This window comes from Ipomoea triloba, chromosome 9, assembly GCF_003576645.1.
Source record: "Ipomoea triloba cultivar NCNSP0323 chromosome 9, ASM357664v1".
NCBI classification, from domain to species: Eukaryota; Viridiplantae; Streptophyta; class Magnoliopsida; order Solanales; family Convolvulaceae; genus Ipomoea; species Ipomoea triloba.
In genome coordinates, this window is record NC_044924.1 from 29,923,173 (window position 1) to 29,949,030 (window position 25,858).

A 25,858-nucleotide genomic window follows, 5' to 3' on the forward strand; every position below is an offset into this window, starting at 1 on the left:
AAAAGCCTAGGAACCTCACCGGAAAAAATGGAACCTCGCCGGAAAAAATGAAAAAAGCCCAGGGACCTCGCCGGAAAAAATGTAACCTCGCCGGAGAACAATGGAACATCGCCGGAGAAGAAGGAAGAGGTGTGAAATTCCTAAAATACCTCTCATTATTTTAGGGTTTAGGACTTTCCGGCGAATTTGGCCGGCAATTTGACCGGAGTGACCAAAATTGATAAAAATTGAATAGTTATGGTATGGAATTAACAATTTTGAAAGTCGTGGACTATAATTAATAGAACCCCTATAGTCAGTAGACTAAAATGACAATTTGCTCGGTCAGCCCAAATAAGAGAACCCATACTCAAGATCCGACCCATTAAAATGCTGTTATCATCTGCATCGCTCACAGAAAAAACATAACCAAGCTGCTTCTCAGCAAAATAGACGCGAGGGAGAGAGAGACGCGAAGTAGAGCCGGAGCCGACACCACCAGACCCGTCGCCGATCACCGCCGTCTGATTTTTGAGATTTCATGAAATATTTTTCTTCCAAATGCTAAGTGCCCAACTCCCAAACCCAAGTATTAAACAATTAAACATTTAGTAATTAGTACTCCAGTCTAGATTCTAGATTCTAGAATAGTTGAAGCCTCAATCCTTCTCTCTCGAACACCAGAAGAACCCTAAGTCCTAACTCCTAGCCTCTCAATTCTCTCGTCCTCTATCCACCCCTCTATCCACTCATCCTTACGATTTCGGCTCTCACTCACAGCCTCACCGGAGTTACCAGTTGCTCAATCGCAAAATCGCTCACAATTCACGGCCTCACCCCCACTTGCTCTGTTTCTTCAAGTTCCAACTCTCAAGCCTCAAGGGTTCAATAATCAAAGCCATTCAAAGGTAATGCAGACTAATTTCCATTTGAGTATTTGTTCACTTTGAATTATATACAAGATTGAAGTGTCTGCTGAAATTCCATTGTTGATTGTCCACTCTCCGATGTTTTTGTTAAAAGTTGATGAACTCTGAATTTTGGAATATGTCATGACCTTACTTTAATTTTATTTATTTATTGTGAAGTGGAATATGTCGTGACTTTAATTTTATTTAGTTTGAATTGTGAAGTGTATGTTGAATTCCAGTGTTGATTGTCCACTATCCATTTATTCACTTATTTACTGTAGCATGTGCTGTGATTTATTATAATTTTACATTTTTATTTATTATGGATGGTAAATAATATGGCACATAGTAAACCACGATGGAGCCCAATGTGAAATTCTAAAATAGCCCAAAAACCCATAATAATTGGTCTAATTTATAGGTAAATAATTAAGACAATTTATAAAACTAAAATCCTCGCTGTTCCCATCTCCGTCTCCGGCCACCGTTCGCATCTCCGCCTACTGTGCTGTGCCTCACTATATTTCCAAAAGTACGTCTTTTTTGGTTTCCTAACTCTCTTTCTCTCTGTCAAAGTGTGTTTTTTAAGCAGTGGCGAAAGATTTTATTAGGGTTTGGCCGTTTGGGCTCTTAGTCCGGTGATTCTGCCTGTGTTTTATATGAATAATATAATCGTGATGCCTTTTTTTTTTTGTTTTTTTTTTCTGTTTAAATTTTCGTTTTTGGTTTTTTAGTCTCTTCTTTTCCCCTCGTTATATGTACATTGTTGAAAACAAAACTGTAGGAATTTATAGTCTGGGTAAAAATTAGGACATAAATTTTTTATTTTGATTAATTTTTTGAAAATAAAGTTTACAGTTGTCCTGCAAACCTAGGTGTAGAAAACACTAAAATTTTGATTTAGCCATACATATGTTATTCTGATAAACATTGATATTGCTGATAATTTTGATGATTGAGAGCTATTTGGTTTTTGAAAATGAGTAATTATAAAGTAACTCTGAACTTGAGCCCTTCTCTGTGCATTTCAACTCCTTAGAGGCTTAGAACTTTGCTGATTAGCTCCCTACACTACTACCCCTCCTTTCAATTGCCAGTACCCTGCTTCAATAATGAGTATTTGCACTTCTATATCTATTCTTTATGTTGTAATAGTTCAAGTTCTATAGTATTGCCATGTAGCTTAAGTTTAGTGGTTTTTTGGGGGTAAACCATGAGGTGTTCCAGGTCTATCTCCATCCGTCTTACGGTACGGGTCCACTCGGCTAATCCCTGGCCCAAGTGGAATTGTTACTTGTGGGAATCAAACTCGGGTTATCCCAAGGATCGTCCCACAAAGAAGTTCATTTACCACTTGAGCTACCCCTTTGGGTTAAGTTCAGTGGTTATTTGAGCACTTCTCTATGCAACTGAACTTCTCGAAACTCTGCTCACTAGTTGTTTGATAAGATGCTGCTGCATACATTCCTTACACGTGAAAACAAAAGTGATCCTCTCCCTATACTTGTAAATATTTCATCACCTACTTTAACCCTCCACCAATAAATTGTCTTTGACCTTCCAATTTCTTATAGTCCCCTTCTACTTCTAGTGTTTTGATCCGGGAGACAATTAGTGAGTTGTTGCCTTGTGGGAATTTTGTTTTAATAGATTGGGTTTTTATTTGGATTTGGGCCCTAGCATATGCATAAAATTCCAAATCTTGAACACATCAGCAATGTCTCCAATTTCAGTATTCTATGCATGTAGTTGCCACGTAAGTGGTCTGTATATATAGCTGCACACCAGGAATGATAGGCAAACTTTTACTTTAAACTCTGTACTATTTAGTTACTTTCAGAGAAACTTAGAAACACTCCTTCCTACTACTACTGTGGTATAGGACCGAGCATTTGCTGCTTTCCTTGATTAGTACTATATGCTCTAAAAGTATACTGTGAATACTGATTTAGCTTGAAGACAGCAGGAACATATCCCATTTTGCTGTTCACAATCTGAAATTACGGGGTAACTTGGTAAGAGACATCTCACTACATCAGCCATTATTGATTCATTTTTCATACTCTGCATGCTAGTTTTGGAGATTTGAATGCTGCATTTTGCTGTTATATTTGTTGTGATTTCTTGCACTTGACAATTGTACCCCTAAAGTTTTTGTGGTGTTGGATCTATTATAATATGTACCGTGTGAAATTTCTTATGAAATTAAGAGGTTTAAAGGTGGCTTTACTGTCTTGGTTTTGTAAAATCATGTTCTTAACAAGTAAATTGCAATTGAACTGGATAAACATTATTTCAAACTTTCAATTGATCAATTTCTTATAAACAAAAAAGAATGAAACTACTTTCCTCATTAGCTTTTGGGTATTTAGCTAGATTTTAAGAAATTATTGTAGGTTAATTTAGAACTAAGACTTAAGACAAGTGGTGCTTTTAAACTAGGGATGGCAATGTGCCCCGTCGGTCGGGGACGGGAACGGGGATACCCCTCCCCACCCCACCTCGTCCCCAAACAATTATATATATATATTAATATTATTTTAGGAGTAACCTCACTAACCTGTAACCCTAAATCACATAATCGCAAGCTCCACGCAGCATGCCTTGTTGCCTCCACTGCTCCAGCCAGTCAGCAACTGCCTCTGCCCTCTCGGCTCTCGCCTCTCACTCTCTCAGTCTCCTCACAAGCTCCAGCTACTGCCTCCAATCCTCCATCGTTGGTTGCTTTCTCTAATCTAATATGTTTTTTGTTTGTGCTGCTCTGCCTATGAATTGAGTACACCTTTAATCCTCTCTGTGGTGCTACTGTAAATTCTTGTTTGTTTCAATACCTGCTATTTTTTTAGACTGTACGGTAGGAAAGATGCTGTCTTTTGATTTTGATTTGTTGTTTAATTAATGCTTCTTTCGCTATGGTTTTACAGTTTTTGTTCTTTTTGGCATCTTCAAGTGTACTTACTGTGAATGGGTTATTGATTGACATTGATTGTTTGTTTCAATAATAGCCATGATATTAGACTGGTAATTTTGCCCCTGTTCTGTTTTGGATGTCAAATGAGAAGTTAGCAGCATCTGATTGATTAAATTAGCGTATTAGGACTTTGGATTTCAATTTTTATCTTTTTTATTTTTAAAAATTGTATTAGTTTGACACTTTGACTATGGGGTTGACCGGTCGGGGATGAGTATGCCATCCCTATTTTAAACCCACACCTATGGTGGGTGAAGTTCATCCATTATCATCTACACTATTATTTGCGGGCTGAATGTCAAGTTGGAATCCCTATTTTAATGTCACTGTATTGGCGCAGAAATGAAGCGAGGAAGAAAACCAGATGGAGCTTCACCTTCTCAGCCTCTGGCAGATTCTGAAACCGTGGTCCTCAATTTGATCAAAGGCAAAAAGAATATGGGAATATGGTTAGCAGACATCAAGAGAGAGGCGAAGCTTCAACCAGCCGTGGTCGATAAATCCCTGGCTTCACTCGTGAAAAAGAACCTTATAAAACAGGTTAAAAACATACAAAATAAAGCAAGGAAGCACTACATGGCAGTGGAGTTTGAACCGTCAGAAGAGCTCACCGGTGGTGCCTGGTACAACGAGGGAAATCTCGATAAAGAACTCATCAATATTCTCAAAGAGACATGCCTCAAGGTCATAAATAAACTGCAAGTTACCACTGCACAGGGAATTTTTGATTTCCTCAAGGACAGGAAAGCTATCAACTGCACGATCGGACAGATATCAGAGATCCTGCGCTCGATGGTTTTGGACAATGCAATTATAGAGGTAAAGAGCAGCGGATTGGGCGAGTATCATTCTATTCCACTTGGAGCAGTTTGCTATAGAATCGCCAGCGCAGCCACCGCGACAGGTCCAAAAACGGTTGGCGCAATGGCGTCAATTCCTTGTGGTGTTTGCCCCAGGATTAACGAGTGTACACCTGATGGAATCATCTCCCCTAAAACATGTGAATACTACACTAAATGGTTGGAATTCTAGTAATACGCCAAGCTGATGTTCTGCCTCATTTTTTTTATTTTTTTTTTTTGGATACTATTAGATAGTGTGTGTGTGTGTGTTTTCTTTACCATGAAATCTTTGGGTTTATGGAAAATGATTTATTTTTTTAAAAGGTATTTCATTTTCTAGTATTTAATTGAAAGTTTAAAAAAATACGGAATAATATTTTTTTGTTTGGCTGATAGTCGAAAAATTAAATTTCATTTAATGCGTTGGCATAACTTACTATTCTGATTCTAAATGAAAATGAGAACAAGGTGATTCGCATTCAGTGTGTAAATATATGCTAAGTATACCGAAATCCTCCAACGACACAAACATCAAACAATAAGCCTCCCCGGAGCTTAGGTAGTGGTTGTTGCTTAATTTGATTAATTTGATGTCTTTCGTTGCTTATTGACTAATCCTCGTTCCTAACGATCAACACACTAAGTATTTGATGCCTTTTGTCGCTTAATTTGATTAATTTGATGTTACTATTAAAGACGGACAATGTAGATGTTTAAATCATAGTGAAAACAATGGCTCTAAGGATAAAGTCCAGTAAGCTTAGAATTAGTCCGACAAAGCTGAAATTACCTTAATATTTATAAAAAAAATAATAATAATAAAAATAAAAAGAGAGAAACTATTCCATTTTGTAAGGTATATATTTCTATGGTATTGAATTTATATTCCATTTTCAATATCTCCAACTCTTTGCTTATATTATTACAAATAACCCATTCTAACTAACAAATTAGAAATGTGTTCTGAAATTTTAGAGCAAACAAAACAAAAGGCAAAATAAACTCTCAAACATTTGAAAAAGAAACGTCTCTCGAAAATTAGAGAGAACACAAGATAACATAAATTCACAAAAGATTCAATTTGTACATCGTACACAACGACCAAACAAAAGAAGATCAAATAAACCCGCAAAAGGCTCGATTTTTACACTAACTTCATAACAGAGAGATACAAACAACCATACCAACTAAAAGAAATCAGCTCAAAAGCAAACATGCATAACAACGGTTGCTGCACGACGCAAACCATTTAATATTGTCACATTATAGTACATCGACTACTCTCCTCTTGAGGTTGTGCAGCTGTTTGTTGGTGCCGGTTTGGCTCCGATGGGTTGTACGTGAACTCCGAAGTGTCAAGCCCGTACTGCAATCCCAACCAAAAACCAGAATGCAACAAATTGGAGAATCGTATAAAAATGATGTTGAGCAATAACACATCAAACAAGTTAATCTGAATAAGAGTGATATGTGCCCGCAAGTCTGAAGAAATTAATTACACAGAAGAGAGCATACCTTTTCCCTCATACGAGCACTCCATGCATCAGTCCGACTAGGCGCCCGAGAGTCAACAGTAGCTGCAACAGGTGCGCTTTGAGCGCTAGAGGTTTGCCAGTTGTTAACCAATGGCTGGCGGATCTGTTGTCTAGGACCGCCTATATACTCATCATCGCTATCATAGTCTTCCGGTCTGTTAGCTGCCCTTACTACAAGTGCCAACAAGAATACAAGGGCCTGCAATATAAATAAATTGAACCCATAATTCAAATTTTAAGTCTAAATTTTCTACTTGAAGTGATAATAGCCCTGTGTTCTTTAAGTTATAATAATAATAATAATGATAATAATCTAAAAAACTTATAACAGTAAATTCTGTTTAGTATCCTTAATTTATGTTCATACTTCTATGCATGTTAAGGTGTACATTACGCTATAAATATTGTACTATCATTTTTACTAAACAAAATTACCCTTACACAATTATTAAACTTACATTAGTATATATTAAATACTACCGTAATTAATTATATTAAATCATTTCCATATCTAAAAATATTAACTTAACAATTATTAATCATATCATAATTATTACCCAAAATATCAACTATACTTTCAAATATAATATGAATTTTTACAACTTTTCTTAAAATTTATATACTATTATATTTTTTTAAAAATTATTTCAATATAACTAATTATAACTATGATTTTAACATTAGTCACAAATATTAGGCATTTATTTTCGTGCATCACACATAGGAGACTAGTAATAATAACAATAACCAATTTCATAAAGTGCAAATAGTACCGAGTACAACCATGAATACTATTTTTTGTAGTACCGCGTACTATCAATACTGATGCCAAATTGCCAAAAATACCTGATTGTACAACAAGATATATTATACATTGTTGTACTTAATACTATTAGCACCGTAAAAAAATCCATGATAATACTCATGATGATGACGACGACAACAACAGTGACCATGGTGTATGACTAGTGAAAAAAGCTATTGCATATGAAAAGGGTACGGTAGCTGAAATTTCCAATTAAAACGAGAAAAGCATCACCACATCACTACATCTACGGTGTCAATAGTACTAGATACAACCAAGTATACTATTTTTTGTTGTATTGTTAGTACTGAAATTTCCAATTAAAACGAGAAAAGCATCACCACATCACTACATCTACGGTGTCAATAGTACTAGATACAACCAAGTATACTATTTTTTGTTGTATTGTTAGTACTGAAATTTCCAATTAAAACGAGAAAAGCATCACCACATCACTACATCTACGGTGTCAATAGTACTAGATACAACCAAGTATACTATTTTTTGTTGTATTGCGTACTAACAATATTGACGCTAGTAATACTTGGTTGTACAACCAGATATACTATACATGGTTGTACCTAAAACTATTAGCACAGTAAAAAAACCATGATAATAATGATGACAACAACAACCATGGTGTCTGACTAGTGAAAAAAGCTATTGCATATGAAAAGGGTAGGATAGCTACACTTTGCAATTAAAATGAGAAAAGCATCACATCTATGGTGCCAATAATATCGAGTACAATCATGTATACTATTTTTTGTTCTACCGGGTACTATCAATATTAATGCCAGTAATACCTAGTTGTACAACCAGATATAATATACATGATTGTACCTAATACTATCACCACCATAAAAAATCCACGATAATGATGATGACGGCGACAACAAGGACCATGGTGTCTGACTAGTGAAACAAACTATTGCATACGAAAAGGGTAGGACAATTGCAATTTGAAATTAAAACAAGAAAAGTATCACCACATCACCATATCTACGGTGACAATAGTATCGGTACAACCATGTACACTATNTAGTACTAGATACAACCAAGTATACTATTTTTTGTTGTATTGCGTACTAACAATATTGACGCTAGTAATACTTGGTTGTACAACCAGATATACTATACATGGTTGTACCTAAAACTATTAGCACAGTAAAAAAACCATGATAATAATGATGACAACAACAACCATGGTGTCTGACTAGTGAAAAAAGCTATTGCATATGAAAAGGGTAGGATAGCTACACTTTGCAATTAAAATGAGAAAAGCATCACATCTATGGTGCCAATAATATCGAGTACAATCATGTATACTATTTTTTGTTCTACCGGGTACTATCAATATTAATGCCAGTAATACCTAGTTGTACAACCAGATATAATATACATGATTGTACCTAATACTATCACCACCATAAAAAATCCACGATAATGATGATGACGGCGACAACAAGGACCATGGTGTCTGACTAGTGAAACAAACTATTGCATACGAAAAGGGTAGGACAATTGCAATTTGAAATTAAAACAAGAAAAGTATCACCACATCACCATATCTACGGTGACAATAGTATCGGTACAACCATGTACACTATTTTTTGTTGTACCGCGTTCTATCAATATTGATGCCATTAATACTTAGTTGTACAACCATATATACTATACATGATTGTACCTAATACTATCAGCACCATAAAAAATCCATGTTAATGATGATGACGACAACGACAAGAAGGACCATGGTGTCTAACTAGTGAAAAAAAGCTATTGCATATGAAAAGGGTAGAACAGTTGCAATTTGCAATTAAAACGAGAAAAGCATCACCGTATCTACAATGCCAAAAATACCGAGTGCAACCATGTATACTATTTTTTGTGGTACCTCGTACTATCAATATTGATGCTAGTAATACTTGGTTGTACAATCAAATATACTATACATGATTGTACCTAATACTATCAGCACCGAAAAAATCCATGATAATGATGATGACGATGACAACAAGGACCATGGTGTCTGACTAGTGAAAAAAGCTATTGCATATGAAAAGGGTAGGACAACCGCAATTTGCATTTAAAACGACAAAAGCATCACCACATCTACGGTGCCAATAATACCGGATACAACCATGTATGCTATTTTTTGTTGTACCGCGTACTATCAATATTGATACCAGTAATACTGATTATACAACCAGATATACTATACATGATTGTACCTAATACTATCAGCACCGTAAAAAAATTCCATGATAATGAAGATGATACGAGAATAAAGGCCATGGTGTCTTCTGACTAGTGAAAAAAGCTATTGCATATGAAAAGGGTAGGACAGCTGCAATTTGCTATTAAAACAAGAAAAGTATCACCACATCTACGGTGCTAATAGTACCGGGTACAACCAAGTATACTATTTTTGTTGTACCGCATACTGTCAATATTGATGTCAGTAATACCTAGTTGAATATCTAATTATACTATACTTCGTTGTACATAATACTATCAGCACAGTAAAAAAATCCATGATAATGATGATGACAACGACAACAACTAATACCATGGTGTCTGACTAGTGAAAAAACGTATTGCATATGAAAAGGGTAGGGACAGCTGCAATTTGCAATTAAAACGAAAAAGCACTACCACATCTACGGTGCTAATAGTATCAAGTACAACCATGTATACTATTTTTTGTTGTACCGCATACTGTCAATATTGATGCCAATAATACCTGATTTTACAACCAGATATACTATACATAGTTGTACCTAATACTATTAGCACCGTAAAAAAATCCATGATAATGATGATGATGCCAACAACGACCATGGTGTTTGACTAGTGAAAAAAGCTATTGCATATGAAAAAGATAGGACAACTACAATATGCAATTAAAACGAGAAAAGAATCACAAAATCACCACATCTACGGTGCCAATAGTACCAAATACAATCATGTATACTATTTTTTGTTGTGCAGCATATTATCAATATTGATGACAGTAATACCTAGTTGTACAAATTGATATACTATACATGATTGTACCTAATACTATCAGCACCGTAAAATTCCATGATAATGATGATGATGAGGACAATAATGACCATGGTGTCTGACTAGTGAAAAAACCTATTGCATATGAAAAGGATAGGACAACTGCAATCTGCAATTAAAACAAGAAAAGCATCACCACATCTACAAATCTTCAGTGCCAATAGTACCCGATACAACCATGTATACTATTTTTTGTTGTACTGTGTAATATCAATATTGATGACAGCAATACCTGGTTGTACAACCAGATATACTATACATGGTTGTACCTAATACTATCAGCACCGTAAAAAATCCATGATAATGATGATGATAAGGACAACAAGAACCATGGTGTCTGACTAGTGAAAAAAGCTATTGCATACGAAAAGGATAGGACAGCTGCAATTTGCAATTAAAACAAGAAAAGCATCACCACATCTACACATCTACAGTGCCAATAGTACCCAATACAACCATGTATACTATTTTTTGTTGTACTGTGTAATATCAATATTGATGACAGCAATACCTGGTTGTACATCCAGATATACTTTACATGGTTGTACCTAATACTATCAGCACCGTAAAAAATCCATGATAATGATGATTATGACAACAAGGACTATGGTGTCTGACTAGTGAAAAAAGGTATTGCATATGAAAAGGATAGGACAACTGCAATTTGCAATTAAAATGAGAAAAGCATCACCACATCTACCATGAGTTGGGGGCTATTTAGACTTGTACAGTTGTACAATAGTGGCCTATAAATACAGTCCTTTTATCTGTAGTGCCAAAAGAATAGATCATGCGAGACAATCTAGACATATTTGCATAACATGATAAACAAGGAATAACTAGCCGTGTTACAAATGTTGGCAATCCATAAAGACAATATTCAGTCATGATTAACATCACATAATTCTAATACCCAAACTAATGTCGGTCCATGATCATTAAAGCAAGTAACATTCGTACCTCCAACACTACTGCCCCAAGGGCCACCCATCTAGCAATGTCCCAGTGATCTTCCAAAAATTCATATATCGTGTCAAAGTTACCCGTTTCGTCTGTTGGAATTTCCTGACAAATCATTTATCACGTTTCAGATACACCATAAAACCACTTTGAAATGAAAAGACAACGCAAAAAATACTAACCTTCTTCCAACTTTTGTCAAAGAATATAAATGCAGCAACTCCAATTTCTACCAAGATCAACAACATTACTAACACAGAATACTTTGATCTGTTAAGGAACCCAAGCATTTTAAGAATAAAGAAGAATAAGATATCTGTAGACAAGAACAGATTTTACCACAATTCAAACATCAAAATAACCGAAAATTTGCATCCCAAAGTGTAATTGCATAATTTCTTGAAAACAGATGTTGAGGTACGCTAATAGCAGGATAATAAAACCATAGCCACAAAAATTCAAATAAGATGAAATGCTATCATAATCAATATATAGAGTAGTTTTAATAGTTATACCATTAATTTCAAAAGTGATACTATCTATCCGCAGTATCAATCCCTAAATTCTGGGCCGCAAAAGATTCCAATGTTTGGCATAATACAAGTAGTTTCATTTGACAATACTCAAAAATTTTGCAGAGACAAAGGGTGAAAGGGATGTCTAGTTATGTAACAAGTTCTACAACATTAGTTCATTTTCTTTTCACAAGACCTTGTAACTAAGAAATTTTTATTTTTTTAAAAAAAAACACTCCTGATATACATATCAGGAGCTCTAGTGCACCAAATGAGGGAATTCAAGTCAGTGAAGTTGTAGGCAATTAAAGTTGTAGCTAACCTCTAATTGGCAATATATCTGATCGGAAAATGATTATTTCCCCTATTTTTTCACCCCCTAGCATCCCTCCTTGATATTACTAAGCTAGAAGGACCCACTAAATTTTAAAAGTTGAATAGTTAAAGCAATTCTATTGGTGGAAAACATTCCCTCATCAGAAGGTAAAAGAAATACGGTGAAAAATGGAGGGGAGTCTATCTGATCTCATAACTCTAAATCATGTTCCGCCTTCAAAACCCAAAATAAAAAGAAAATATAAATAATGCAAAGTCCTTGCAGAGTCCATTTTTATCAGATCAGCTATGGAACTCCAGTTCTCTTACGACCAACTAGTTCATAGGTAAACACAATATTTAAACGCCACTAACAAAATTTGTAATTGCTTAAATTGCTAGGATACACAAGACAGGCAACACCCATTCCTTGTTGCACCTCCAATGCAGCCAAAGCAAGATATTACAAAAAGAACTACGCCGATACCAATAAACAAATATATGAACCTGCAAGAGCAAAGCATATTAAATTATTAACTGACACCTACAAAAAGAGAGAGCTCACCATACTTGGGGGAAAATCAAAATATCAAGTAGTGCAACAAATCAATTAGCCATGAAAGAAAACGTGGAAGAGAGAATTCTGAGTTTGTCTTATAGGCAATAATAATAATCATCACAAGATAATCAATTTACAAATAATGCAAAGCCTTAATCTTAGATGGATCAAAACTCAATAATCTCCCCCCTCTATAATAAAAATTTATATGCCCCTTCCCAAGTCACCACTGCGCTCCTCTAACACTTTCCTATCTTCTTCTAAGAGAGTTAACTGTCCTTAACCATGTTCCATAATTATATGCTTAAATTTACAATTCTTATACACAAAGCAATCCCGTAAACCATTAAACCACCCTTTCCCCTTGGTCAGCCAGGAGTGTTAAAAAAGCAAGAACCCTCATTAAATAGTGTCCTGAACATTAAGAACCAGTCTCCAGTCTCCACTTTTATGCCAATCAATTTATTTAATATTGGAAAGGGACTCTAAAACTCAAGGCATCATACACAAACAAAAAAATACTATGTGGTAACTAGTGTACATAATGTATCACTTAACATAAAAGCATCAAAGAATAAAAATGCAACTCCTCAACTAGAACTCTAGCACAATCCTACCACACCTAGAGAGCAAGGTAAAGATTTAAATAAATAAACATACCAAGCATTTGGGAGGTTATCGAATATGTTATTTGCAAAAGATACAGCCATAAGCATAGGGCGACCTAGCTGTATCACTTCAAAACCCGGCGGCTCAATATTCCCAGATGAAGAGTGGTTTTTGTATTCCACAAAGAGATATACGCCATATCCAATCATTCCCAGTCCAACAAGGGTCAATAAGAAGTTCAAGAGCTTCAGCAAGCACTCCAAACACCCTTTACACGCCATTCTCTAGAAAACTCCAGCAAACCCCCACAATTCAGAGCTCCTTGCACAACTCTCAGCTAAATCACAAAATCCTCATGTTTCTACAACAAAAATTACCACACATTTCACACCCACAAAAGCAAAAGCTTAATGCAATATAGAAATAAAGATTTCCAAATCTTTCAAGAGTATACAGACACATACTCATTCCAAATAAATAGCATATCAGCCACACCACACTGAAAAAGGCTACAACTTTATACACAATGAAATTGAAAATTATTCCAAGACTGGTTTTTTTTTTTGGGTCAAAACTGATCGGAGGGAGGATTAATGTCCAGATATATTTGAGCTTTCAAGCATTTTGAGAAAGAGGGTATTGTCAATTAAGCTTATCCTCACCTAACAACGAATAAAAAACAGAATAAAGAATTCTTTAATCTTTAAAAAAGAGAAAAGAATAGAATATGAAATAAAAAGAAAAGAAATAATAAACGTACGTGAAGAGGGAGTAGGAGAGATCACGGGGTTGACAGATTGCGGAGGGCGAAGATGTGGCGTCTGGGGCCGAGGAATCGAGAGCGGTGGAAAACGGTAAAAAGGGAAAACGACAAGGGAAGTTGGGCTCTGTCGTGATGTGCTCGTTTATGTCTGTTCCTCCAGATGGCTAATGGACTTGGAATCTTGGATAAGCTTTTCCACCTCAAATGACACTTCTCTCCTCACTTGGATAACTAAAACCAAAATGATAATCAGTTTTCAAAAAAAAAACCAAAATGATAAGGGCATCCTTAATAATGAAGATTTTTTGTGGTTTTGAAGACTCTTTGTAAGTGTGATTAGGAAAAGAAAAATTAAAGGAATGAAAAGAAAAATAAAACAACTATGATTTTAAAACAAAAATAAAAATAAAAAAAACATTGACGCGCCTAGCGGGCGTGTGCAGTGCACGCATCCGCTGGGCGTCTGCTGTGCACGAAACGCGCACTGCACTTGTCAATTCTTTTAATTTTTTTCTTGGGAACATAAACACCCCAAACATTACTTTTCTCTATTTTCTATGTGACATTTTTATCACAAAAATCGTGAAATGACCACTAAATAACCATTGTTATGGATGCTCTAAGTGGACTTGGGAGTATATCACATTGATATACCTAAAAACTCGTAACTGCTATTTGAAGGTATGCGAGTGAATCTCACATTGTGACTCTAGTCTAAAAAATCACGAGAACCAATTTGGTTGACGTGAGTGGTTGTATACTCTCATTCTTCAAGAAATGTCGAGAGTTCGAACCCCTCTCATATGAAAAAACCAATCTAGTCAGTGCTTTGTCCCTTCATTGGGTTGACCCAGTGCGAATGAAAATTAATTTGAATACACTACAGACTTAAAGTGCCTCTTATGGTCTGCTCAGGACACCTCGTGATCCTGACAAAAAATAAAAGAACCACAAAGAGATAAATAAGCTTAGATAATTAATATTTGACTAGCTCAAACAAAAAAAGGTTAATAAACCGCTTCCAAGAAAAGTCGAATTTGAAACGGTGTGGTTATTAAGTCAATTGTCCAACTAACTTGACCTATGAAAGAATAAATTTATAGACTTGATTGGAAAGTGAAAAAAAAAAATTAAAAATTCATTGTAGTTCATTTTTTTTTTAAATCAATCAAAATATGTCATGTTAGTATAAAAAAAAGAAAATTAATGATTTGTTATGTAAAGTAGATGAGGTACACATAAATTGTTCAAATTTGTCTTGAAGAGTACTCGAATGTGAATATTTAATTTGATTTTCTTAACCATAATGGCCCTGTTTGGTAAATAATCAGCCTATCAGCCAATTTTGGCTTATTTGATCACTATTAGTTGTTTGGTTAATAAGCTTTTTGCAACTTCAAAATGCTAAAATTCAAAAGGCTACTCAAAGCAGCCTTTTCAATTAGCTTTTTGAGAAAAGAAATTATACCAAAAAGCTATCAGCTAACAGCTAATTTATCAAAAAACTTTCTACAATCAGTTAATATTATCAACAAATCATACATTTTAACCCAAACAGCCAACCCAATCAGCCAACAGCCATTTACCAAACACGGCCAATAACGAGTTCAAGTATTACAATTCGAACTACCAGTGAGTCTAATTGAGTTTTTTAATTTTATATATAATTTTATATATTAATCTTCAAAATATAAAAGTTTTCAAAATTTTCATATAGCTCAATTACCCCACTTTTGCCCCAAAGTTCACATGGAATTAGTTGTTTAGTTTCTACTTTTTGAAGCATTCGACTTTCCAATATTAATGTATGGCAACCACATCAATGGGATCATTTGTTTTGTTAATTTGTACTTGTAGGGATGTTGCAAAAACTATTCGGGTCACCCTATCAATTTCAAGCATTATATTGCTTTAGAGATAAGAAATGTTTATGTTAAGGAAAATTTGCTACAATATTATTATAAAATTTATCGATCTTTAATTTGTAAAGAGATGGATTTATACGTGATAGAGGAGATGTTAGAGAATTGCTTTCAATCTGTGAATAACAAATGAATATATTAAAGAAAAGGGGAATAAAGATTGAATTTAACGGTGAGAAGTAAGATAATTAAGGTAGAGATTTTTATTTTTTTTTCAAATTAGAGATTAATAAAATACTAACAAAAAAAATAAAAAAATAAAAAAATAAAAAATAAAAAAATACTAACAAATTAATTTTTTTGTGTTATTTTTTTTTTCAAATTAGAGATTAATAAAATACTAACAAATTAATTATATGAACATATAACTTCTCTAAGAATATATAAAAAATATATTTTTAAGAAAACCCTAATGCTGCCTCTCTTTTCTCTCTAAAACCAAACGTCTTTCTCTGCTGCTCAACTTCGGCTTCCACCGCCGGCCTCCGGCCGGAGCTCTAATGGAGCTTTGAGCTGGCGGTTTTGGTCACCTTCTATGTTTGCTCTCGCTCTTCTTCCGTCCCGACCACCATCGCAGCTCCGTCCACCTCCGACCACCGCCACAGATCTTCTTCTTCCGTTTTCTCTCCCTTTGAATAAAATAATAGTAGGTAGGTATTGGGGTTTGTGTTGGTAGTCTTGAACTCCCAACCCTAATTTGACTTTACCCACTTTTTTTTTCTCTATTATTGTGTTTTACTCTCGTTAGTTTCACGAGCATTTTTCCTCTCGTTACTTTCACGAGCTTTTCATTTTCATTAGCTTAAATCGTTTAATTTGGTTTCAACAAGTGTTGATCTTATCCTGGGCGAGCAAAAAAGAATGATGACGAAGACTCAGATCTTTGATGAAGCTTTAAGTTTACTGAAGGAACATAGTTTCATAGTTATGAAACAGTCTGCGATTCAAGTTTTCTATAGTATAGTTAGAAAAGTTGTTTCTATGTCTGACTGTAAGGAATGGTTTACCATTTCATTAATCATTGATGTAAACGTTTTATGTTATGAATTAATGTAATAGTTACGTTTTACCTTAAAAAAAAATAATAATAACTTCTCTAAGAATTTGTCTGTGTTTGAGGAGCAAGTCTACTTTTATAAGAAAGTATTAATTGTATTCTTGAGAATATATACTTTCGTCACATATCTTGTATTGATTAAGTAAAAAGGAAAAGAAATAAAGAGCTGAAAAAGAAAATAAGTCTCCAACAATTATAAATAGATCCTTCTAGGGTTGTGTAGGAGACACCACACATCCACCCACTTACACATTCCACATTTGGGGATTTGGGGCAAAAGCCATGGAAGTTGTTCTTCAAGAGTTCTTTTCTCTTGTTTATATTTTCCATAATCTATCTCTCTCATATCATCTTTTATTATTATTATGGATCAAGGGTGGATCCACGAATCTTCTCTAGTGGGGCGAAAGATTAAAACTAACGAGGTATTTAAAAAAAAATTGAAAAATTTAGATATCGAATCATAAATATTGTTGACTAGTGATAAAAAAATCAAAATACATCGAGATAAAAAAAATATTTCAAATAAAATATAAAACATAATTAATTTGATAAAATAGTTTGAATGGAAAACACATTATAAATCATTCATCTCACTATTAATATTAAAAGAGAAAAAATAAAAATAAAAAAGAGAAGTCACAGTATTACAAATAAAAAATTCAATTAGAATTCACACTATTAATATTAAAAAAATGCCAACTATTAATATTTTTTTAAAAAATCACAATGTTACAAATAAAAAATCCAATTAAATTTCTCACTATTGGTATTTAAAAATTTAGAAACAGAATTAACAACAGTAGGATTCGAATAGCAGACCACTTCATATCATATATATATTATATGAAAATAATGGCCTTACCATTTAAACTAAATTAACATTTGCTTAAGTTTTGGTATACCTAGTATATATTTAAATATGGGGTGTAGAGTGGGGGCAGTTGCCCCCACTGCCCCCATTGTGGCTCTACCGGTGTTATGGATGGGCGATTGAACACCTGAGCTAAGGTAAAATAAAATCTATGCCCAAAAATATTTGTATAATTCTGATTTTAATTTGAAAAATAATTGTAATTAAATTAAACACGATCTTAGTTATTGGGAAGAACAACTTCCTAAAACTTGACATCTTACAAGTATTATCTTTGAGTCGTGGGCAATGTATCATGGACTTGCATTGTCTTGTGTTGAGATAGAGGGTTCAAGTTCGTGGAACTAAAAACTAGTTTTCTAATTGTTACTCAGAAAATGTATGAGGCAAATTACTGTGTATAGACCATGGTCCACATAATTGTATGGACTATTATATTTTTAATATATTAAAAGTATATTATTTGTATATTGAAGGTATATTATTTGGTAATCACTATTTGTATGTTAGTTTTAATTTTTTATCTCATATGGCTTGAAAGCTTGCTATTTTAGCAAGCTTTGGCCACAACCTTTTGACTATTTTTTTTTGTTATTTTAATATTCTTTTATTATTATATTTATAATATAATATGAAAGTGAGATCAATTTTGAAAGTAAGGAGATAAAGAAAAATTACAAATTGGGAAAATAACACTTTTTCTCCCTATGTTATGTGCTTATAGCACTTTTCCCCCCTGTGTTATTAAAGTGGCAGTTTTTCCCCCTGAAATGTTAAATTGACATTGTTACCCTTAAAAATAACTATTTCATTTATTTTTCTTCTCCAACAAATTATTACTTATAGGTATGGATGATCACGATTCGGTTCGAACCTAACCAAATACTGTCGCAATCATACCGAAATAGTATGGACGGTTCTGGTTACGATTCATAACCGAAAAAATAAAATTAAATAATTGTTGAACCGTGAACCGGAACTTAACCATGGTCATATATAGTAAAAATGATCAAACACTTATTTTGATAAATCGGTACGGTTCGGTTCCAATTTCGATTTTGAACCGTCAATCAAAACTTATTTATTTATTTATTTTTATAATTTTATTTCTAATTTAAAAATAGTCTAAATTCAACAATTATTTTATTTTATTTTTCGGTTCTGAATCGTAACCGTAACCGTCTATATTATTTAAGTTCAATTGCTATAGTGTTCGATTAGGTTCGTATCGAATTGTGATCTTCCATACATATTAGTAATAATTGGTTGGAGAATAAAAATAAATGAAATGGTTATTTTTAAGGGCAAAAATGTTAATTTAATATTACAAGGGAGAAAACTACCACTTTTAAAATAACTGAGGGGAAAAATTTGCCACTTTAATAACACAGGGGAAAAAGTGCTATAAGCACATAACATAGGGGGAAAAAGTGTCATTTTCCCTTACAAATTTAATAATATGAAAGTGAAACTCATTTATAAACGTGAGATTATTGCAGGGATAAGGATAGCCAAAGATAAGAGTTAATTCCAGTAATGGTCCTCCGACTATGTTGATTTTCCAAAATTAGTTCTCGACTTTTAATTTCGACAATTTGGGTTCCTTGACTTTCAAATTCTTTACAATGTTGGTCCTTTCGTCAAATTTTGGTTAAGTTGATGTCAAATGAAGGGGTAAAATTGTCCGTTCACATATTTAGTGTATTATTACTCATATTTCTTTTGTCATATACGTTGTATTTGTGAATATAATCTCAATCGAAACCATATAATCTCAGTCGAAGTCGACTTTGACTAACATTATATTCATATATATCGTATAGGACAAGAGAAATACGAGTAATAATACACTAAACAGGTGAATGAACAATTTTACCCCTTCATTTGACCTCAACTTAACTAAAATTTGATGAAATGACCAACATTGAAAAAAAATTGAAAGTCAAAGGGCTTAAATTGTCGAAATTAAAAGTCGGGGACTAAATTTTAAAAAATCAACATAGTTGGAGGACCATTGCTGGAATTAACTCCCAAAGATAATTACTTGTATTGATACAAAAATACCTGTGTATTCAAGTAAATCACAGTAACGAATATTTTTATACAAAAATACAATGAACCATAACTTGTTTATATTTGATATTAAACAAATATTCAACAAACATTCTGTCAGACTGTCACAATTCACAAAACATGCAAATCATTCTTGGATGAGTACTTGTGCACATAAAAAGCAAAGCAATTTAGTTATGAGCTTTAAAATTTTCAACAAACATTATGACATTATGTCAATGTGAAGCACAAAACTTACATTATGCGAATGTGAAGCACAAAACTTAAACATAGCTGTCAATCAACGATTTCCGCATTTCATCGACGATAGCGCTAGGCTGAGCCTCTCTCAGCTTGAAAACGCTCTCGATGACAGATAACTCTGTTGCGGTAGTGTCAGAGCCACAAAACGCGGTCCAGTCGTTGACTGTCAATCCAGCAGCAATCACGTCACTACCTCGGTTCACAGTTCCGGCCACCAGAGGAACCTGGAGGAGCGTCGAAAGTTCATCCAAGTCTTCGATGGATGTATGAGGATGTACCTGCACATAACCAGGGCAAAATGGTGAAATCAGGCAGATGATACAAACTTCCTCCATGTATGACGCATAAGAAGACTAATCAGAGGGCAGAAATTATCTCCATGAAAGGAAATATGGAATTTACCAAGCCACCTCTGTTAGAAAAAGCACAATAGCTGCCAACAAGGATATTCCCAGCTATTGTCTGCCTAAAGACTTCAACTCCTAGAACATCCGCAATCAACTCTTCAGTTTCCTACAGAAATAATGATGCAGATAATTGGATTCACCATGCACTACCAATAGAGAATAGTTGATGAAATTGATTAAATGCAAAGTTCTTTTAACGAGGTTTTCTCCTCGCCCTGTGACCCTAGCCGGCAAAGGACCACAAGGAGGTAAACCAGCCTAGGTTACCCATAGCTGACCGGCTCAAACCCAAGGGTTTGAGGATCGAACCTCCAACCTCTCGGCTGTAGGTAGAGCACTCTTACCACCTGGGTTGTCCTTACAGACGATTAAATGCAAAGTTACTACATTAGTTCGGACGTTTGCACACTCCCTGTAAACAGAATCTTATTCCAAAGCCACAAATTACATATATCTGACAGCAAAACTCTATAGACTATAAAATAAACGGTGTCAGATCAACATTGAGGATATTTCCATAATGCTTTTATAATTTTTTTCAGCTGCAACTCAAAATGCTTTTTAATATTTCAACAGCAAATCAGCAACACACAAATAACCAAACATAACCATGGTAACCAATAATTTGTTAGAACAATAGTGAAAAGAAGGCATGCAATGCTACAAGGTTACAGAATAGGTTCCTTGAAAGGAAAAAAGAAGTGAAACATATTGATAAACAGCGTTAGAATATCCAAAAATAATCTTTCACATCAAAGCTTCCTAACTTGAAGGAATATATGAAATTTTGATCCTAAAAAACTCCCTCCCATCTGAAAGAAATAGGTGATCTTACCCTATCAAGATCAGTGTGCGTAAGAGCAACATGGTCATTGCAAGCAATGCAGTTTCCCAAAGCAGATAACCTCTCCTCAGCACGCTGAACAACAACACTATCTGGCAAACTGTTTCTCAAGTGTTGAAGCTCTTCCAAAAGAAAGAAGACACAGAATCATACAATACAAGTCAGTTGAATCCTTCAATTAGGATATTAAATAATATATGAGCTTAATAATTTTTTTCTGAACACCAACATACAAAACTTTTGTAAACTTTAACTCTGGCCTTTTTTCCATAAGTGTTACCGTCGGATATTAAACAATGTATGGGCTTTAAAAATAAAATAAAAAAAAAAATTAAACCTCTAAGCACCCAGATACCACATTTGATCTTTAACCTTGCTAGTTGTTATACTCAAAATGCCATCAATGTTTGATGGATTGAGCTTATTTGGCCAAACATGAGCTTCTTTAAAAAGCCTCTTCTTTAAGACAACTGACCTTTGGAGCTTGTTGAAAAGGAGACTTTTTCCTCTTATCTAGCCTTAAAGTTTGAGTGTTAGGCCTAACTTATATCTTTTAGAGTATATAAGCCATGAAATAAGCTGGGCAACCTGTCAAACCAGGCACTCAAACAAAGTAGACATGACTAAATCCTAATGATAACTAAATATCAAAATAGCTACACACTAGCAGTTCCAACACAACTTGTAGGAAAGAAAACATCTTAAAATTTAAAAATCAAATATTTATTATTTACAGATAAGCACCCTAATTCTAGTATTCAATTATTTATACGCTATATTTACACATGCACAAAAAAAACAGGGATTTTTAATCATAAAGTCACCTTGGTCAGTAGTAGTATGAGGCAGAATAAGACCATTTTTGTTTCCTGCACAGTTGAAAATGAAACAATAAGCACTAACCTAACTAATGTTCCAGCATATCATTCTAAAAGTCAGACAAGACTTACCAGCACAAAGCCGTCCAACTATCCGGGTTCCACCTATGGAGGTTTTAATTACTGGAATGGCATCTGCTAACTCAGCTTCAAACGTGCTACAAACAACATAAACATTTCTTAAACAACCTTACCTTAGAATCAACAACTCCCCATCAATTAAAACACAGAACAGAAATTTTCAGAATAGCTATATAGAATAGACAAATGAACATGAAATGACAAACCTGTAAAAGTTTTCTGATCCACCAATTGCTACCAAGCAGTATGCGTTTGTCAGCTTGGAGAAGACCCCAATTTCACAAGAATTCTCGAACTGCAACCCTGCATAAATAAAACAAGCATCCAATAAGAGTATTTAAACTTTGAGGTAATGCCATCTGTGTCCTTCGCCCTTCCAGTATAGTGATTTTGATACGTTTACTCCTAATAGCTCAAGTTAGCAAGTCCTTCAACTTTCAAATCTTAACGAAGGACCACGGCCAGTTAAAATTTAAAAGTTGAAATACCACAACTAGTTAAAATTATTTGAAAATTGAAGGATCGCACCTTCGCTAAATTGAAATTGAAATTGAAATTGAAAGTTTAAGACTAAAAGTGACCAAACCACTATACTCGAGCAATCAGATGATATTAACTCTTTAAACTTTGTAGAATAAATTCTCAATCATTTACATACTCCTATTTACTTACTAGTTGCCATGGTATGGACAAAACGAGCAGCTTTTTCCTTCTCAAAAAGGACTTTTCCAGTGTACTCGCAGTCTCAGAGTGTGCCTGCCAATTTATTTCTTACGCAGAATCAGATTTCTATTCCTCACATATAAATGAACTGATTGACATATGTTTTTAAGGTGTTTCCATGAGCATCCTATAGAAAGTATGCTATCAGAACGGCTTTTGCCATCGCCGAAGAAATCACGCTATGTGAAGCTTGATACCTGAAATTCCTAAACAGGCCGAACGGTAGCGGCGGCGGCGGAGGCGAGCTTTCCTGATGATGGTTGAAGACTTGAAGGCAATCGGTGGAGCGACGCAGACTAGTGATGTACCAGAGACCATGCAATAATGATCCGATTTGAAATATAGGGATTTTGGGAGTGAAAAAATACCTGAACGGCGTCGTTTGGGTGGAAATAAAATACATAAACGGCGTCGTTTGCATTATAAATTTCCTTGCACAAAATAACGTCGTTTTCAACGACTCTAATAAAAATAATAATAAAAAAAATCTGCTGTGTATTTAAGATATTTATAGTTTTCGTTTTTATATATGTCAAGACTATCTTTTATATTAAATAATTATATACATACACAAATATATATGTGACAAGACATGAAAATGATAAATTTTGATGGCTATTATGTCTTTTTTTTTAATGATATTACACTTATATTGTCACCTTCTGCATTTGTCAATTTTTCAAGAATAGTTCAAGTACTTCCAATTAAAATTTTTAAGAAACCAGTCAATTAAGTTGTAGAAACCAATCACCTTATCTAATTTGTGTATTACTACATATTCTCTTGAGTTAAATCTTTCTCTAATCATAAATTTGTTTGACACCATATTATCATATGGTTGTCTTGGATTACGGTTGTCAACAAGACGGGGAGGGGCAGCCGGGTAAGGAATAGGGTCCCCGATCTCGCTCTAGATTTCGTATCATGTTCCCCAACCTGCCTCATTTCCTAGCAAAAACGAAAAATTACCCACATTTTCATTCCAGTGAAGATTTTTTTTTTTTTGGAAGGTAAACGTAGCTATTCCATTAATTCATAACATAAAACGTTTACATCAACGATCAATGAAATGGTAAACCATTCCTTACAGTCAGACATAGAAACAACTTTTCTAACTATGCTATAGAAAACTTGAATCGTAGACTGTTTCATAACTAAGAAGCTATGTTCATTCAGGGAGCTTAAAGCTTCATCAAAGATCTGGGTCTTCGTCATCATTCTTTTTTAGTGTCCAGTGAAGATTTTTAAAATCAAGAATTTTCCAATTAAATTTGTTAGTACAATGTGAAATAATATTTTATTTAAATTATACAATTACTTTGCAAATTTATACATTTAGATACCCAATTACATAATTAATAATAATAAAAGAATTTAAAATACACAACAATACATAAAAACATCCGATTATCTCAAATACACTTAGTACAAAATATACTCCATATAACTCAAAATTTTAGATTCGAAGTTCAAAGTTCGGGTTCATTGTTGGGACTGAGACTAAATTTTCCCACCAAGTTTGGATTGTTTTGTCATTCCTATCTTAACAATTGGGATCTCAACTTTTGAATAAAATTTTGATGACACACATTATCTACAAAAAGTAAAAATTACACTTTCCATACTTAAAACGTACACCAAGAGAACAACTCTCAAGTCTTAAAGCCCCGAGTACGAGGAATACTTGTTGTCACTGTACAACTAGCTTTTTGAGACTTCAGTCCAAAGATCATATAATCACAAGTTCTTATTTGGTTTCTGGCCCCCAATTGAATGGGAGTATTTCACATATGCTATCCATTTTGTATCTCATTTGACAAGACTTTAGTTCTTATCATATCATATAATCATTCTTACAACACTTGTGAGAAAGGCACCCAAATAATGCTATTGTGGCAAAACAGTAAATATCAGACTGCTTTAACCTTAACACTACACATCATAATCTTACAGTCCATTATTTGGAGAAGCTACATATGAAATTTTCTTGTTCCTTAAACAAAAACTTGGAAAAAAATATATAGAATGAGACTAAACTTGCTCTACATAAAAAGTTGCACAACATTCCTGTAAATTTGATCCCGCGAGCTAAAGTTTTTGCGGCGAGGTAAAGTTTTTGCTTACCTTCATCTATCCAGCGTGGTGTTGTTTTCACTCGTCGTCAGATTTGCTGCTCTCGTCTGTTGAATGGTACTGTTTGACAGCGACCAGAATCTTCTCGGGCACTAATGGCCCGTCTTCGTGATCCGTCAACTTCAGATCCCATTTCATGCCTTGAGCAATCTTCCTAACCTTGTTCAATACTTCAACTCCGTCTCTGAAGATCACTGATCCTTCTGGCCGCAAAATGCGGTCCATTTCCAGAAGAATGTCTTCAAATTCACACCTGCATACAAGATGTTAAGTCGACTATTTCTTCTTTTAACCTCTTCAAGTGTGTTCCAAAAGGAAAACCTAAAGATGCAATATCCTTTTCCCCGTGAAGAACCTTCCCGACATTAAAAACATGCAAGTCATTGTTCTCCAAACAACTTTGCAACCGGTGCATAATGTTTCTTGCCTTTGATTCATTGGAAAACTTCGGTGAATCAAAAGTACACAGTTTATTCTCGCATATTTTAACACGTATTCCTCATTGGCTCATTAGTCCTAGTGCTAACGTACACAACAGGTTCAAATGTTTAGTTTTTTTTTAGGCAAACGTTTCAAGAATGAACTAAACTTTTTCCTAATATTTACAAACATAGAAAAAGAAAATTCATGATATTCTTACTTGTCCTGGTACAAGGTGAAAACGCCATTGGCATGAATGAGGTCATATGTCCTTGGGTAAGTGGAGAAGCCTTCACACCTGAAGGGCAAAAACTTTCAAAATTTACTGTAATTTCAAAAAAAAAAAAAAAAAAAAAAAAAAAAAAAAAAA

General features: G+C 34.3%; 4 protein-coding genes across 7 annotated transcripts in view; 1 reads left to right on the forward strand and 3 right to left on the reverse strand.

The window, feature by feature from the left end:
- Positions 1-414: 414 nt before the first annotated feature.
- Positions 415-5,045, forward strand: LOC116028645 (probable DNA-directed RNA polymerase III subunit RPC6). 3 transcript variants are annotated; one of them, XM_031270422.1, is made up of 2 exons: positions 415-887; positions 4,202-5,045. In XM_031270422.1, the coding sequence occupies exon 2, from the start codon at positions 4,204-4,206 to the stop codon at positions 4,891-4,893; it is 690 nt and encodes a 229-aa protein (XP_031126282.1). In that variant the 5' UTR covers positions 415-887; positions 4,202-4,203; the 3' UTR covers positions 4,894-5,045. The 3 variants fall into 3 exon arrangements, with proteins under 3 accessions (XP_031126282.1, XP_031126281.1, XP_031126283.1); XM_031270421.1 differs by lacking the exon at positions 415-887 and adding an exon at positions 1,328-1,422; XM_031270423.1 differs by lacking the exon at positions 415-887 and adding an exon at positions 1,446-2,905.
- A 670-nt stretch (positions 5,046-5,715) lies between these two features.
- LOC116029483 (tobamovirus multiplication protein 2A-like) lies at positions 5,716-13,959 on the reverse strand. Of its 2 annotated transcripts, none has more exons than XM_031271528.1 (7): positions 13,831-13,959; positions 13,122-13,431; positions 12,310-12,409; positions 11,255-11,335; positions 11,073-11,177; positions 6,219-6,437; positions 5,716-6,069 (listed from the first exon to the last, which is right to left on the reverse strand). In XM_031271528.1, exons 2-7 carry the CDS (start codon positions 13,349-13,351, stop codon positions 5,962-5,964), a joined length of 843 nt encoding a protein of 280 aa, XP_031127388.1. In that variant the 5' UTR covers positions 13,352-13,431; positions 13,831-13,959; the 3' UTR covers positions 5,716-5,961. The 2 variants fall into 2 exon arrangements, with proteins under 2 accessions (XP_031127388.1, XP_031127387.1); XM_031271527.1 differs by lacking the exon at positions 13,831-13,959 and adding an exon at positions 13,535-13,736.
- A 5,837-nt stretch (positions 13,960-19,796) lies between these two features.
- Positions 19,797-23,266, reverse strand: LOC116030759 (eukaryotic translation initiation factor 6-2-like). The gene is made up of 8 exons (XM_031273087.1): positions 23,133-23,266; positions 22,885-22,968; positions 22,419-22,515; positions 22,204-22,289; positions 22,078-22,122; positions 21,245-21,375; positions 20,405-20,515; positions 19,797-20,280 (listed from the first exon to the last, which is right to left on the reverse strand). Exons 2-8 carry the CDS (start codon positions 22,892-22,894, stop codon positions 20,023-20,025), a joined length of 738 nt encoding a protein of 245 aa, XP_031128947.1. The 5' UTR covers positions 22,895-22,968; positions 23,133-23,266; the 3' UTR covers positions 19,797-20,022.
- A 1,474-nt stretch (positions 23,267-24,740) lies between these two features.
- Positions 24,741-25,858, reverse strand: part of LOC116030758 (probable methyltransferase PMT14) — a 5,916-nt gene continuing 4,798 nt past the window's right edge. The window contains exons 6-7 of the mRNA XM_031273086.1: positions 25,709-25,786; positions 24,741-25,321 (exon numbers count right to left, since the gene is read on the reverse strand). Coding sequence (XP_031128946.1) covers positions 25,087-25,321; positions 25,709-25,786 — 313 coding nt within the window. The 3' untranslated portion in view covers positions 24,741-25,086. The remainder of the gene's footprint in view (positions 25,322-25,708; positions 25,787-25,858) is intronic.